Source organism: Poecilia latipinna, unplaced genomic scaffold, assembly GCF_001443285.1.
Source record: "Poecilia latipinna isolate Pla-1442-1.1 unplaced genomic scaffold, P_latipinna-1.0 Scaffold179, whole genome shotgun sequence".
In the NCBI taxonomy this organism is placed as follows: domain Eukaryota; kingdom Metazoa; phylum Chordata; class Actinopteri; order Cyprinodontiformes; family Poeciliidae; genus Poecilia; species Poecilia latipinna.
The window spans coordinates 284,033-301,439 of NW_015112795.1; the positions used below are offsets into that span (position 1 = coordinate 284,033).

General features: G+C 38.6%; 1 protein-coding gene and 1 long non-coding RNA gene across 2 annotated transcripts in view; one reads left to right on the forward strand and one right to left on the reverse strand.

Moving 5' to 3' along the window:
- The window catches only part of LOC106946170 (uncharacterized), a 176,446-nt gene that overhangs the window by 63,300 nt on the left and 95,739 nt on the right, over positions 1-17,407 (forward strand). The window lies entirely within an intron of this gene.
- Positions 13,574-17,407, reverse strand: part of LOC106946168 (E3 ubiquitin-protein ligase Midline-1) — a 36,630-nt gene continuing 32,796 nt past the window's right edge. The window contains exons 8-10 of the mRNA XM_015030335.1: positions 16,132-16,293; positions 15,840-16,047; positions 13,574-15,750 (exon numbers count right to left, since the gene is read on the reverse strand). Coding sequence (XP_014885821.1) covers positions 15,402-15,750; positions 15,840-16,047; positions 16,132-16,293 — 719 coding nt within the window. The 3' untranslated portion in view covers positions 13,574-15,401. The remainder of the gene's footprint in view (positions 15,751-15,839; positions 16,048-16,131; positions 16,294-17,407) is intronic.

Below are 17,407 nucleotides of genomic sequence, written 5' to 3' on the forward strand. Positions count from 1 at the left end.
GAAAATTTTTGGGGGAGAAAACTCTTTTTGGAGCGGCAAACCATTTTTAAATAAATATATATATATTTTTTTTTTTTTTTTTTTTTTTTTAAACACACTTGCTTTGTAAAGAACTTTTTCCTGTTATAATGATCATTTTTGGCTGTGCGGTGCTCACAAGCTGTGCGTTTTCATCCGCTGGGCTGATTAGTACAGAGGAGCCAATTCTCCCCTGTTTCAGTCTCAGCCTACCTCGTTCTCGCGGCTCTTTGAAGATCCTCACCAGAACTCTGGCAGGCTGCAGGAGACAGAACTCACACATAGTGAAATCCACTGAGATGATGCTCTGTGTTCACTCGCATGATTCTAGCCGCCACTATTTGGCAAAAACGTCTGGTTAGGGTGAATGCCACTGGTCAGAATTGACTGGAAAAAGTAATTCAGCTAGTACAAGTACAAATTCAAATGTGAATCTACAAGAACACAAAGTACTGTCTATAGACGCTCTCAATGCAATCTGACTAAGCTTAAGATATTTGTCAAAGACCAGGAGGAAAAGGTTTAGTCTCTTTATGTGCAAAAGCTGTTAGAAACCAGCCCAAAGTGAGTGAAGGAGGGCAAAGCACGAAAGCACGTCAAACTTTAAAGATTTCATTTTTGTGCACTAAAAAGAAACACCGTTTTCTGTTGGTGTTTCACATTAAATCCATGTAAATTGCAGAGATCTGTTTTGTTACACTTTTTCAAAACACTGAATCCTTTTTAATGTAAACTTATTTGGACTATTGGATGCGAAGCAGGTGACGTCAAAAGCATCAAAATCAAGACTTCTCCTCCAAGTTGCGATTTGGCTTTGTTCCCTGCAGTAATGGCACTACAATCATTGCACAGATCACCCTTTCCTGCATTGCTCAGCCTCAAATGCTCCAGAAATTCTCAAATCATTTGAAAATGTACTTTCACGGAGCTGCAAGCTATACGCCCTGAGCTACAATCCATCCAGGCGATGATTTCATTACATTACAGAGCGTTGCATATAAGGCCATCACATCTGCTTCAACACACGCACACGCACGCACAGACACACACAAGCACACGCACACACACACACACACACGCACACACACACACACACACACACACTCATTTGCGCAGCAATACACCCTCAGCCTGCATTCCTTCCACTGCCTTTGTCCCCATAGTAACATCTCCAAGGATGAGAGGAGACACAGTTTGCACTCTGACGTAGACGCCAAGGCCATTGGCGCAAAAATAATAAGAGTGTAATAGAACTGCAAGCAGAAGTCCATGATGGGGTATACATTACATGCATTAAGTGACTTTCTCTCTGCAACGACAACCATACCTGATGAATCTGCTGTTTCGTAACTCTTTTTGCATGGCTGGACTCCTGCTGATGGAGGCAGCTATTTGCTTCGATGCTTTAAACCGTAGCAGTCGGGATCACCTGCGGTTAATTGTATTCTTTTGTACTGTCAACAGGCATCACTGTTGTTGGCAACATTTCACAAGCTTCACTTGATAATTCATACTTTTACATGAGATCACCAAAGAACCTGCTAATTTACTGAATCGCTTGACCTCGGATAACATCTCCCTGCTGTTTGTGTGTGTACCTGTGTGTTTTAGCATCTCTCACCTCACAGGGCATCTTTTTCCCATCAAGTACTACATTGTGAGGCCCCACTGCTCCTTATGGATATCAAAGTCAGAAACCATGTACTCTCCTCTACCAATTAACTTTCTTATTCTATTTTTGAATATAAATCTGAGCATATGATGCATGATAATGCTGAGATTTATAGTTCAAGTTGGGGTTATAGCATGAAAACCGGAATGGATATCCATCTATTTGAAATAACTAGAAAAAAAAAAAACGAAAAGTGGTACTTGGATAAAACGTGTGTACAATTAGTGGAAGGTGTCTTATGTTCCCACCATATTTGGTGGGTTTGGCTACAGAATGAATGAAAAATGAATGGAAGTCAATGAAAAGTCCTTGTGGAGATGGACTGTGTGTGTATGTGTGGTGGGGGAGTAGCAAAGTCAAGGACGGAGAGAATAACACTTTGCTGCTGGAGACCTGCTTAGACAACGCACATCTGAGCCGTTTTATTAAGAAGAAATGAGATGCATTGAAAATCAGAGGGCATGAGTTGGAAATTAAAAAAGAAAAAAAAATCTGATGACCACTGTGGTGAGAATTATTCTGCGGCTGTTAACTACGACTATTTAAAGATGTGTGAGTGTGATGTAGGAGTTATTCTAATGAAAGGAATATTTTCACAAGAGATTCAATTCACTCCCAGTGGGCGGATTGGGAGGCAGCTGTGACTTACATTGCCCTAGAAAAAGTGATAACCCTGGATGTTTCTCACATTTTTGTCATGTTACTTTAATATCTTTTGTGTGTATAAGATAATTTTATTTTATAGTAAATAAAAATGTAAAGAATGTGACTATATTTATCACCTTCACTCTGAAACCCATAAATAAAATTTTGTTTATCCATTTGCCTTCAGAACCCATCTGAGTTGCTGTTAAAAACTGGATGGGAAACAAAGGGTTAACATTAATATTACAAAAAATTCTTACATTTATTGTGATAATGACTGGCGTAATATTCATAGTCCTTTTTGCCAATTTATTCCCAATATATCACTGCAAATAACCATTGCCCAATAAATGCATTCTCCTGTTTAAATAAAACTCATCCAACATTGAACAGTCGCAGAAAACGGTTCTCTTACACTGCTACATGTTAAACAGTAACTGCATTAAATCATGTCTTTATAAATATATAGATGTTAACGAACTTATGAAATCAACATTGCAAAAAATAGCTTTCAATCAAGAAACTGTAACAATCTGAACCGTGATGTTAGCTTTTTCTGGTTTGCAGAAATCCTCAATTTAGTTTTGTTGAACTATTAAAAATAGTAAAGTTGGTCCTAGATCAGATACTGTGAGCCTATTACCTCTGCATCTGAAGCCAGGTTACCAATCCCAAATTAGCTGCCTTACAGTCCCTGCAGAGATCATAAATCATAAATCGGAGTTTATGCAAATTGCAAAACGTCCTTTTTTTCCCCACAGAAATTTTAGCAAATATATAGTTGGACAAACATTTCTTGCTCCCTTTCTGAAATGGAGGATTGGTTCACAATCTGGTAGCAGGAGCGAAAGTAGCATGAGCTGTGAGAACATAACAAAACATTCTCAATACTATACCTGTCACAATAAACCAAAATTTTTATTAAAACAACTTTTTTCCCATAATATTGATGAATAATGTAAGAAGTTCACTTGCCTTCTTTAAAGACAGATCCACACCATGGTGGAGCAAAGTGGTGGCAACATCATGATGTGGGCATGTTTTTTTTTTTTTTTGTTTTTTTTTTTTTTCAGCATGGGCAGAGACGCCTGTTGGAGGAAGCAAAAGACTTTAAACTGTTAAAAGTTTGAGGTTGTAACATTGCAACCACATTGGGATTGACCTTAATTCTACATTAAAAGGCCCAATCAGTGTGTGTATGTGTGTGTGCATTCAGTGACCCAGCAAATCCAATCATAGCTTCTGGCAATTATTCAAACCTACCAGTCAACTATTGAGCTGTCAGCGTTGATTTCCTCACGGCTTCGAGGAAATGAGAAATGGAAGACCTCGAGTCCACCCATGTCCATCTCTCTTTGAGCCGCAATTCCTCCTCAGAATTATACCATCACTACAAATAACCGTCCACCATGCTCTTTTTAACTCGCAACACACTGTGACTCACCCTGCTGAAGCTCTTCCTCTAATCCTGCTTGTCAGAATTTCAGAAAATTTTTGGACGTGTCATTAATAGGCAGAGAAACACACGAGGACTTAGATTTACTTTTTGTGCGTGCATTACTATTCAGGGTGTTATCGGAGTATTTATTCCCTGCCCCTGGTGCACAGTTGACCCATAAAATTACTAAGCCAAATGGATGTTTTGACTTAAACGGTACCCTTAGGATGTTTATGCTGCAGCCCAAAATGCACTGAGCCTCAAATCTACCCCAGGTTATTGGCGGAGCGTTCCAAAAAACCCAAACTGCTCTCTCTTACGTCAACACGTCTGATATGGGACTGAGATATAAAGGTGCTTTTAATGCGGAATGATCTGGTTAAAATGCTGGCTGGTAAAAAGGATCCGCGCATTTGCATAAATCCACACCTTGGGCAATGACTTGTGTTGGAGATGGAAAGAAGTGTGTGAGGAGGAACGGAGGGGGAAACAAAAAGGAGCTCTACAAACTGTTGCACATGGGGAAAATGAATCCCAGGCATCTTGTTCATATTGTGTTATGTGGCCATTGTTTGTGAATGTCAGGCTGAGGCTTTCCAGCTCTCAGCATGCTGGAGAGGGCTGCAGCTCCGTATTGCAACAGATACTCGTATACATTGCTGTGCCTGCACACACATGCAGCTTCAGCTCCATTAAAGTTTTCAAGAGAGGAGGGGAATTACTGAAGTTTTATTCCAGTGTCTACATCGCTCTCTACTGGTTGAATACAGAAACTGCATGCAAAATCCTGACCAACAGCGTAATCCTCCATTATGTTTACATATAGTGGATGCGGTCTCACAAATGGTATTTCAATTAATCATTTAATAATTTAACATTTACTTTATATAAGGGTATCTCAGAAATTAGCCTACCCTGATTAGACTGTATTACAATAATGATTGCACATGTAATCTACTTTTTTCATAACTGATACTTTGTACTATTTTTGTTTCTTTGCTATTTTGTTTGAAATATTCGAGGCTCTTATTTGTCACAATGCCACTTTTGATCTAAAATAAATTACTTGAAGAAAAACTAAACATAATTTGGTTAGAGCAATGGGACTCATATACACTAATGAACAAGCACTCATTACTATTTATTGTTAGGTTATTACAATTTAGGAATTAGTTTGATATTGTTAAAATCTAAAATAAAAAACAAATCAGCATGAGGAAACTGCTGAATATTTTTAGTTTTATTACATAAAACTAAAAAAAAAAAAAATAGTTTTATGTAATAACTACTGAATTGACTGGAGTCCAGTGGACATGGTGAACTACAAAAGTTGATAGCTGAAGATGGAGTGTGTCCAAAGTGATGTATGCATGCTTATTAATTGAAAGTTCAGAAGAATGTTGATGGGAAAGGTGCAAAATCAACCAAGCATAACTGCAGTCTTGAAAGATTTAGCAAAGGCCATGATAAAGGTATGGACTACAAGTGGAGTCGGAGCTTCAGGGAGCCGGTGTTTGTCCACTGTGTGTGTAGAGTATGATATCAATGCAGCGAGATAACAGAAAATTTTAGAGTTCTTCATGTTGAAAAACTTTTGGGGATTCATTTAATTTTCCAGCAGGAATTGGCTACTGGCCACACTGTCAAAAGTAGCAAGTCCATGGTTTATGACCATGGTATTGCTAAGTTTGACTGTCGTCCTCCTCCTGACACAAACCCTACAAATAATCCATGGCAGAGCTCAAACACTCCACTCCAGTAGGGCTGGATTTCTGTAACTTTTAGATGTGGGTTTGATTCAGCACCCCCGAGTCAAATATATCAATAGCGGGGCTTGTAGTAGAACATAATTGCATGCTGAAGAAACAATCAAGCCATTTGATTTAGGTGTGTTAGATCAGGAATGCATCTAAATTTGCAGGGCATCTGCACTCCGACTGGAGTTTTAGATCTCTGCGGGGAATTGATTAAATGAAAATCACAGATGCCAGAGCAGACTGCCGTTAAAGAAACCTGGGATTCCTGAACACCTCAGTAGAGCCACAAACTGATTCACTGCACGGCACACTGTTTGAGGCAGAACCTCATGCTGAAGAAGCCATAATTAAATATTGAGTAGTTGTACTGTACAGTATCTGATCATGCTTTTTGATGGACCTACAATCTTTAGTCCGATGTTGGTCATATGTAACATTCAAGTTTTTCTTTAAGCACAATTTTATTAACTCGCCAAACTTTTCCATAATTGCTATTTCAGCTCTAGCTTTTCTACTATACAGTTACATATGTTTATGTATTTATTCTTATATTAAAAGTAACTCTATCCCGGTAAATCTCCATACCGAATTGCTTAATTTTTACTTTGCCACATGACGTGTCAATGGCTCAGCCTCTGTTTGCAAAACAATCAAAATGATAGTGATCAATACACTTTCAATACTCATCTGAATAACCAATGATGGGTGAACACCAAATTGTTTTTGATCTTCCTTACTATAAGATCAAGAAAAGGCTAAAAAAAAAGCTGTCCATCCACAAAAAAGCTTCTCAAAACACAGTAACCACCGTGTTTTCCACTTATCCCCGTCACCTTTCTTCTACTTCAGGCCCACCCTGGTTAGATACATGCTGAGCCTATGGAGGGATGTAATTGAACGGTACCTGTACCTTTTATTACTAACAGTGTCCTGGAAAACTGAGACTCTATCAAATCCCAGAGCCATAAACACGCTCCTTAGGTCTAAAGAGATCAATCAAATGAGAGACTTCCAGCTGTATCTTTCATTTTCTCTGTGGTAGAAAATGAAATGCAGTGGTAAATAGATATATTTGATGTTGGAAAAAAGACTAAATTACAAAACAGTAGAAGGATGAGTTTTTTTTCTACCATTTTCTCCATTTGTTTGAGTCAGCTTTAGGAAGAAATTTTAAAACGGTTTTCTCTCTTGAGTAATGATTACTTCCTAAGTGCTTTGGCTTTTATGTGACAATTGAATTTTTAGTTGCATTTTTGTAGGTTATGTAAGTCTCAAGTCCAGGGTTTCCCTGCAGGGAAATTTAGGTGAATGAGGAGTGACTCAGATTATATGTATTTATTTTTACATAGTCCGCCCGAGCATCTCTCTTGATCCATTTTTCTGTTGTTGTGACTTGGGTTGTTGCAGAAAATCACTGTTTTCTGCTATATGTTTTTAAATAGCATTTAAATTTGCTGATGCCATATGTAGTGCATGATTTATTGGCATCCATAGGTATTGTTTTTCAGAAACGGAGAGAAATAATCTCAAGCAGTGTACCTGGGATCCAAGTGTCCCTGGAATTTGCCCCAAATTGTTCCTGTTTTAAGCTTGTCAGCTGTTACCAAATGGAACCGAGCCGAGGCACAGATGATGGATCTGAAGGGCATATGTATTTGCTGGTGATGTTTATACACACGGTCTATGTGTTTGTATAATAAACAGCTCTGACATAGTGGAATTACTTCTGTGTGAGTCAGGAAGATGAGAGAGACGACATATCCCCATGGATCTGCGAACGCCCTCACACAAAGATAACCGGCATGTGCGGGAGGATGCAGACACACATGGGGCAAAAACAAAGAAAAAAAAAGAAAAACAAAATCAAACTCTCGCCCAGACCGGATATTAACACGATTCAAGGAGTCACCTGGGTGTGTCATTTCTAAGTGTCTGCAGTGGGACTCGCCTCAGGTAATCCATAAGCAATTATTCTGTGGAGACATCAGACAGGCCTGTCATATCCGCTCCCCTGTCCACGAACGCACTCGGGCAAGAGCAAACAATGGCATAAGCATGCACACACCCACACAACCACAACCTTGCAAACATTTCCACATTCATATACAAATGGGCCTGTTTCTCTCACCTTTTCTCCCTTCCCAACTCTCTCCTTCAAAAACAAACACTTTGAATATCACACGTTGTCTCTTTGCTGTTTGTCTTGCTCGCACAAAACCACTCGCCTTTTCTCTCTTCTTACATTTTGGCAGTCGACTTTTTTTTTCTTGGAATCTCTCCCATGGAAATTATTCTCAGTCTTAAGGGGGTCTTCGCAGCACCTTTAGAAAAACAACCGACAATGAAAGAGGAATAGCAATGTGGTAGAATGAATGTTTATTTCAATAAGAAACACGCTTAAAAAAATAGTTCACACAGTGTCTTAGATAAATAATTGGCATCCCAGGTAGAGATGCGTAAAAAGCCCTCAGATGTTATTTACTTATTTACTTGCTTACTTAAAATATTGCTAACACTCAGTGAGAATGATGGTGAGAGAAGGGAGCCACTAGTGCTACAACAACAAATAACTCTGTTGGATTCCAGAAGTCCAAGAATGACTTCTGAATCCTGCCAAGGAAGATGTTCAAGGCATACATCACCGGGCCATGCCACTTGATGTCAGAGTGTGGCAGACTTTGTACTTGCTGAGTGGGGCAGCTCTTACAACTGACTTGCCAACACCTTAGAGATCCACCACTAGATATGCTGGAGGTCATGTTCCAGGGGTTGGATATCTATACAATCTGCTTGTCCCACTATTTGCTTTTTGCTCCTATTTTTTACTTTGCATGGTTTTTATAGATGAACAGAAACGGAAAACATCAGACAAAAAATTGTGATCAAAACATGGACAATTGTCACCAATCTTGTCCGGGATAAAGGACAAAATAACACATCCTTGTCCTCAGACTGTTTTCAGTCTAACTGCCTGATACTTTGTGAAACAACTCACTTCTAGAAGGAAATGACAATTTTCCTCAGTCAAGACTCTAACACCTCCATAACACCCAGCCAGTATACCTTTATTTCATACCTTTATCTTTTCTTGTTGCTTGGTTGCTCTTGCTCTCTTCTCTCTCTCTTTTACATTCTCTTCCAATTAGCTGAGAGCACAAAAGCCCTTTCCCATTTGCAGTGCAATGAATTGTCTCTTAATTAGCAAGGCGCTAAAGGCCTGTCTGTCCAACTTTGCTGCATCCTGGCTGATGTTATGATTGAGAACTGCAGACTAATTGGTTCCTTGACTGTCTGGATGAAACTGCAAGGCTATTGAAAAGGGATGAAGTGAGTGATTGGGAGGAAAGGAAAGTTTAAAAATTAAAGATCAAGAAAGGAGAAATTCAGAAGAGGGATTGCTTGTGGCCACAGGGTAGCTGGAAAACAGAATAAAAAATGGAAGCGAATTAAATGCAAATTTGTTTTAGTCTTGAATAGTTAGAATGGCTTTTATCAGTCAAAAAATTTACTTTCAAGTTGCATAATTAATATCTTGCAAATTGGTCATTTTAACTGGAATTTTACCCCTGGCTTTGCCAGGTCAATGGATTCCATTTGTGCATCCCTAAGGCAATTGGCACCTTGGCAGACAACGATAAGAGTTCAAGATTGAAGCACACAGCAGCTTTTTGATTAAACACATTAGTACAGAAGTGATGGAAACTATTTCACAAAAAAAAAAAGCACGAGTCAACACAAGATTTGGCTAGAAAGATTAGTTTCAATTGAAAAGTAGCAGCTGGCAAGTGGACTCTGCTGAGCTGGGCGTCATGTTCATTAATGCCCTCTTGTCTGCTGTCCTTTCAAAGCTTGTAGGTGAGTTTTAATATACGTTTGCCGGAGTAAAGTCATCATTCTTTTATATATATATCCTGGCTTATCCTTGCATATCAAGTGAGCGATAGAAGTGTTAAACCCTGTAGAGCAGGAACAAACCTCCAGCAGAAAAGTGTGAGCATTCATCTGCCATCACCGACTGGAGTTTTGAGAAGAGAGAAATTCTCACCAAAAACCCAAAGCACTGACCCAGTAGTGCTTTATATGTTGAAGTTAATTATATTTTTCACAGAATAAATTTGTTTAAAAAAAAAATATTTTCCTTCACTCGGGTTTATTAAATTAGCTGGATTATTCTGGATGTGACAAAAGCAAAAAGCAGAACAGCATAATAGAAAAAAATCTGAGTCGTGTCGACTGAAACCTACCAAACTCATCCAGCATCATTAAAGGCAAAAGGCATAAATCATTCTTTATCTTTGGCTTGGAAACTGTCAGAAATCTAGGAGTCAACATCAGATTGTAAAAACCTGATTGCTACAGCAATGCTAGCAGTAAAATATGCAGATCAGACATTACATTTTAACCAAGGGTGAAGTGAATATAACCCTGCGAGACTCTGTCTTCAGTGGGATGTGTTGTGCAGCCACTGAACATTTTGTTCCAAAAGTTGATGTGTTAGAAGCAGGAGAAATTGGCTCGCTAATGGATTTAAGAGAGTCTGACAAATGGCAACGACTAGACTTCTGGGTCAGAACATCTGCAGAACTGTTGCTACCTTTGAGTGTCCCTGGTCAGCAATTGTCAGTATCCATCAAAAGCAGTTCAAGTAAGGAACAGAGATAAATCTGCGACAGGGCCACGGGCCACCAAGGTTCACTGATGCTGGTCCTGAGAGAAATGAGACATAACACACAGTGGATCACAGTGGGTTGTATTTGGGGCTGCAGGCCAGTCATGGTGTCCATGTCGACCTATTGTCCACAGATGAATGCTCCGACATTGTGCTCATGAGCATCAGAACTGGACTACAGGGCAATAGAAGGTGGCAGGAAAATGTACTTGAAATCAAAGAAAAGAAAAAGGTTCAGAAGTAGCTGACCAATAGACACCTTGACCTTTAGAGATAATGGATTATTTCAATGCGACTTGTTTTTATCCAACCTAAGCTTTGTTTTTTCCCTTCCTCGTGTCAGAAATTTCCAAAAACTTGGAAATAATCCTTCAGCTGGACTTTAAACTTTCCTCTGCTTGATATGGCCATCTGCTGTAAGTTCACCGTGTTTTGCTCAAAGCCTCCAGCTAGATCTAAAATGGTTAATCTAAACTGATCAAGCCAAGCAACTGGGATCCCTTTAGGAATAAAGAAATTGATGGACAAATTCCTAATTGCATATGGATTGTGTTTTCAAAACCTGCCGGATACACTGAGTGTGGCTCATGTTCTTGCCTTGTCTTGGGAAATGCCAAGATGAATTTTGTGATAATGAAAAGCAAGAAATTTGGGAAATCATTACTTAAAAGGAGTGCTGGAGAAGAAATGTTTCCAAAGATGTATCTTATTTTCAAACAATGAAGATCAAATCGGAGCATATCAAAAGATATAGAAGATGATTGAGATGATCCATTTTAGTTCTTAATCCTAGAAATTAAAACCTAGGAGGTAGGTTTTAATTTCCAAAACCTGCCTCCTATTATATTCTGGCCATGGTGAAAAGAATCAAAACATTCTGATGGGGATTATTGTGAATTATTCAGAAACATGTCCATATTTTCCTGAATCCTAATAGTGACATCTGCTGGACTCTCAGAGGAAGGACTTCTGTTTTCTTCAAAACTGCCCAGCAGGAAATGAGGATGACGATGAAGTTTTAATGGTTTTAATAACTTGGTTTTGTAATTTAAAAAATCCCTTAATTAGGTTGTGTAGAAGTTTTATATATTGTAGTTTCCCCATAGATGGATCTTTAGAAGAAGATTTAATAAACGGTGTGCTAATTTTTACTATTTTTCTTGTAATTTCTTTTCAAACACTGACAATTTTTTTCCACTTATTTTAAATCATCGTTTTCATTAGCTTGAAATGCAACCTGGAGGACCTTGAAAAAGTATTCAGAACTATTAAGCTTTTAAGCATTACAGCCATAATCTTAACTGTGTTATTGAGATTTTATGTGAACACAAAATAGGGGAAAAGTAACCGGGAATAGCTGTGCAAGCTTTTCAACGATTCGTCAAATGACTAACTGAAAAGTGTGGCTAGCATTTAGGGTTTTTCTCCAGCTGAAGGGCTAACCTTCCTTCCAGTCTTAATTTATCCGCTGCTTTTAATAAATGTTCTCCCAGGATTGTCCTGTATTTAGCACAGCTTCCTATTAACTCTGATCATCTCCTTATTTTTTGCGAAAGAAAATAATTCCTATTAAAAAAAAAAATCTTGAGGGACTTCACAGGCTCCAGATTGCCTGGATGAGCGCAGCCGCGTCTGAACAGGCACAAAACGGCGACGCACTAAACCAGCTCTGGTTTAATTTTTGCACAAAAGTGGGACAGTGTTTGCCTAAAGGAGGGTGAAGCGGTCCTTTTGAAGGACGGTCAACTGTTTAAATTCCCATGAGGAGAAACTGAGTCACTTTATCTGTGTCTTGTTAAACCACACTGAAAGTGCCCTTAGGGAGCTCCGGCTGCTTGAGTAGCTGGACGCTTACACTGGTTGTCATGTGGATGTACACAAGAGCCAAGGTTGTGCAGAGGAACAACACGAGCTCAGCAAATCCTCCTCAATAAAAAAAAGGTTAATAAAACGGTAGGTCTTCAACCTCTGTGGGATGATTCAGCTGAGCAGCGAAATCCCAAGATGCATTATGTTAGTATATCGATTGTTTTGAAATGTCACACAGAGATATTGTATGAGGATACAGGCAGGTCAGAAGCAAAATAATGTTGAGCTGGAAGAAAAAGTTGGAATTTAGAGATGAAGTATTATAATATGCATCAAAAGTCAAAGGTGAAACTTATTAACAGCAATGAATAATTATCCTGTGTCCTGTCTGGCACAGGGTTACCTTCCAAAGCAGCTGGATTCATTGAATCTTTAAGATCAGTGTCACAGGGAAATCCATCTTGCAAGGTCCAAGCTTTTCTTTGGGGGCCAATACACAGAAATTGGTACCAGTTGGCATAGAGTACTGGCAGGTGCCTCACGCAGCAGCGGTCAACACTGGTAACACCTGGTCACTCACTGGCTTTAAGAAATGCTTTGTTTAAAAGAAGCTTCATCCAATCACCTGCTAACTAAATTCTCTACAAGTCTCCAAGTAATTTCAACAGAACTTTTACACCTGACAGTTCTGATTACACACAGCTGCATTCTAAGCTAATTTTGAGATGATTATACTCTGAGGACATAGTTTACATGCCAAGAGCATTTACAGGTGTCACGTTTATAACATTCTTTTTACTGTTTCCTTGCTTCCATGAGCTTGTAAAAAAAATTATTTGAATGTTTGGAAATATTTCAAGTCACAAAAACGCACACAATCCAGGCTTTGAGATTAAATGAGCATCATTCATCACAGAGGATGTGTATTTCTGTGTATCTGTATATTTTGTGCAAAACGCACTTAAATTGCTAGTTGTCTTTTTGCTTAAGTCAATTTAAAACTATAAAATCTTACACAAACCCCTGTCTAAAAGTAATAGTTTAATGAGTGTTTCAAGAAGCATCAACTAAGGTTTACCAAATATTGTCAGACAATCCTTACTGAGAGAACACACTGAGCTGTGTGAATGACAAGCAAAGCTGTAGTTAACAGCACATCTGTTTAGGGATGAACCCCTGCCGTCTGAAAACAATCACTCCTTGAAAACCAGGAAGAGACCTTGATTGGATGCAGGAAGTTCACGATAGACTTGACGACTTCCTCTTGTGCAGGAAATTCCCAAACTAGGGTGAACTCTGTATTTCGATGTCAACCAAAGTGCAGACTAGATTACTCAGACAAAATGTTGGGTGTATAAATGAGGACATGATGCTAATCAGTGCCGCTGTTTTATTTGGATCAAAAATTGTAAAATTTAAATTAGGTATTTTATCGTCATTTTGACAATCACGTTGACGGATGGAAAAAAAATTGGTAGATGACTTGATGGACAAAGCCTAACCTCCAGCATAGTTCTAGATCAAGGGTTTTCAAACTGCTTGATGCACATATGAAATCACAAACCTGAAGTGAAAACGAAAAAAGTTTATTTCCCGTTGTCCATTATCCCAGAAAACAGTGTTGCACCTGATTTTCACAAGTGTTCACAGAGACTGAACATAAATCACCATTTTTAAAAAGTTCAAAAGGACACATTAAACGAAGCACTATGCTTGGATTAGATGATGGGAAGCATCATCTAATCCAATGGATTACCAAAGAGATGTCCCAAAAACCTCAGTTGTTCTTCATATGGTTAATGGTAAATTGTGTTGTGTACAAAACCTGATCTAACTGAGAAATGCAGATTTTTTTTTTTTACATTTGCATTGCAGAGTGAACTTTTTAGCATTACTATTAAGGGGAAAATTCATGTGGAAAATGTCACATTTGTTTCAGTTACCAGAAATCGATACTGCATTGTGCATTTTTACCTCTGTATTTAATAATATCTTGATAATACAACTGTTTGACAACTTTTACCTATTATACATCACATAAACTCAGGATCACAAAACACATTAGGTCAGACAGAACACATCTCACCAGTATGAATGCATATAAATTGCACAAAAAGATGAGCATTTTTAGGCTACAAACCATGAATAAAGTGTAAACAATGTGCAAAAAAAGTCTATATTGGGAATCCAGCAATCAATATTTTCCATTCATCGCTTCTCACTTTTTAAAAAATATCTCAAACTTTATCATAGAATAAAATTCATCTGAACATCCATGGCTACTTTGGTTCCTTGCTAAATGAACTGAGAAAAAATAAAACTGGCTTCGTGGGGTACAACAAATGTACAAAATATACATGTTCTGGATTTCACAGCAACCAAGACGGATTAAAAAGTAAATATACTTGTATACGTTTTGCGTACTTTATGGAAATTTCAAAGTGCTATTTTTATTGAGATGAGCTATAAAAATAATAAACGGCAACAAAAAAAACCAACAAAAAATTAAGTTGTGGCTTTTTTTTCCTTTTTGCAATAGTTCAAATATCTCTGTCAAAACACAAAGAATATGAAATCCATCCTCTGCTTTTTGCAGAGTTGTAAGAATTCAGGAAAACAAGCGTCCTAATAATCGTAGCATATTGAAACATATTCTAGGAAAGCTTGAAACTAACGCCTCTATGCAGTGCCTTGCTAAAGTTTCTACATCCCTTTAAGCTTTTCATGTTTACATCCCCAATTTCTAGTGCTTTTAGAATTTTAAATGATGGACCAACACAACGTAGCACAAGACTGCACCGTGCAAATAAAGAAGATGCAGAATTTTAAAAATATTTAAGAAAATATGAATCTAAAAAGTGTGGCATGCAGTTGTACAACCAATTGCTTTCAGAAGTCACCTAACTAGTAAATGGTGAATAGTGTTTAATTTAAGTTGATCTTTAAAAAAAATCGCTATATCTGTGTCATTATTTAAAAAAATGAAGGAGTGTATGTACTTTTTCGAGGCACTGCTGCTGCACTGGGTAACTGTGAACATATGCTGACTCGTTTTAGTGGCATACCAGGAAACAACCATTCTGTTGACGATCTAGATAAGCTTGAAATTATATGAAAAATAGCTCAAACACAGACATGCTTACTTGTTCGTTTTTTTTTTTTAAGCATGTTTTATGGTTGAGGTCAGAAAAGACACTGTTTATATTTTCCTGTCTCGTCCCTACCACTGGATGCATAATCGTCCATGACCAGAATTTAATGTGGCTAACTGTAGCAGAAGAGGATGACTCACTCTTTGGCTCTCTACCCAGAAAGCATAGTTTGAATAAGTGTTGCCCAGTGCAGCTAGAAGGTAGTGACTTTTTGTGAGTTTTCACTGTGTTTTTGTACCATTTAGTTACCGGGTTCTAGTCCCTCTAGATGGTCTGGGATAGGGAGACCAGTGAGTATCGTCAGACACTTATTCCATACATTAAACACGGGACACACAGGCTGGATGAAGGAGACGTGAAAGGTGTGTAGGTGCTGGGAGCTGACGGCGTCGTAAAAAGCCACATATCCGGCATCGTAATCCAGCAGTACCCCGACCCGCCGCAGTTGGGGTGAGGGTTCGATGGCCAGCTCCTTGCTGTTGTGACGAACCACCCAGGAGTTGTTGCAGCGGCAGAGCACCCAAGAAGCCGAGTTCTTTCCAATCCACTCGTGCTTGGGGGCGGACTTGTAGGCAATGCCAATAGCGTACCTGTTTAGCAGAAAGAAAAAGAAAAAAAAAAACAATCTAAGATTCAAACAAAGAACATTTACTTAGGTAAATGTAGAAATGTTTCTTACCATGTACTCCCTCCAATCAGAGCCTCCCAATAGTGACGCCCACTGTCGATGTAGACGTTTCCCACCACGCCGTAGCTGCTCTGGCTGGAGAACCGATCCTGACTGTGGCCTTTCTTGGACGTGGTTTCGTCCCGCTCAACTGTGAGGTTGTCATGGGAAACCTTGAGCTTCTTGTGAGCAGATTTCGGATCCAGTTTGAATGGCTGGCCTGGATATTATATTTAAGATATTTTGACTCTTTTAAGAATTGAACTTTATTGTTGCATACAGAGGAAAATGTTTGATTTCTTACTGTTGGTTTTCAGAGTCCCCGGCTCACTGCTTCTGCTTCCTGCTTGATTAATGGCCTTGACAACAAAAATGTACTTGGTGCCGCTCTGCAAACCATGCACTGTGTAGTGGTTTTGCTTGATGTTTGGAACAATCATCCAACTTTCTAATGAGTTACATAGACCTAGGTGGAAGAGGGAAAGCAGTTATAAAGTAACAAGAAACTTTCCTAAAACTTACTACTGAAGGCATACTTTTAGTCCACAAAACAATTTCCTTTTTTAAGAAAAGCCAACAGAAGATCAATGTACTGCTATGTGACAGCATAGTGTGCCAAATTGAAAAGGATGTGCAAGCCCTTGGCTGTGGGAGCAGGTAAGAGGGTAAGAAAAGGCACAAGAGGAAACAATTCACACCTCGTTGGCTTCATACCAGCACAATACTTTCTGCTGCGAGTGTTTTCAGTGTGGGTTTATTTAATGGTACCTCTGCTTTCCACAGTGCCTCCAAGGCCAAAGTGTTTTTGTGAGTGTGCATATACTCCTCATGCCATTTTTCTTCTTTTCCTGAGAGGTCGCCATGGTTGCTAGACACTCGGAAGTCAAAATAGTCAACAGTGAAACATCTTTACACTGTTTACATTGGTGTAAAGATGTTTCACTGTTTGACAAGCCTGGTAATAAGATATTTTCTGACTTGAGGTAAAATGTTCGACTAATCCGAGTGCAACTGCACCTTGCAAGACGGACACTATTTTCCAATCATTACAAATAAAAAGCTAAAGTTAAGCTAGCTGTTTTGACAAGTTCAAGCTAAAATTAACAAATTTAGTTGCTTTTTTATCTTTACTGAACATATGAACAGTTGAAGACAACAGCAAAGTTAAAGACCATTTATTTTTGTCTCGAGTTGGTTTGAAAAAATATAGATCGACTACAATCTCGTCTTAGTTGACTAATAAATCATCATATTCATTCGATTGAGAGGATATCATAAGCTAGAATAAACTAGAATGTAATGCAAAACAATTTATATTTTGGCATATTTGCATGCAAATCGAGGCGATGACCTCCTTAAAATAAAACCTGATTTGTTTGACTGCAGATCACAGCTACCTTTAAATGTGGGTAAACACATCAGTCTAAAAATTCTCAAACGGTAATAAAGAAGCAAATAGTTTATATTTACAAGACTTCAACTTCCTGCTTGGTGGCTTCAGGGAGAATTATCTACCACTTGACCCCGACTTTGAAAGCAACATCTCTGTCAACAGCCTATGTGATAAGAGGGAGTGCGGT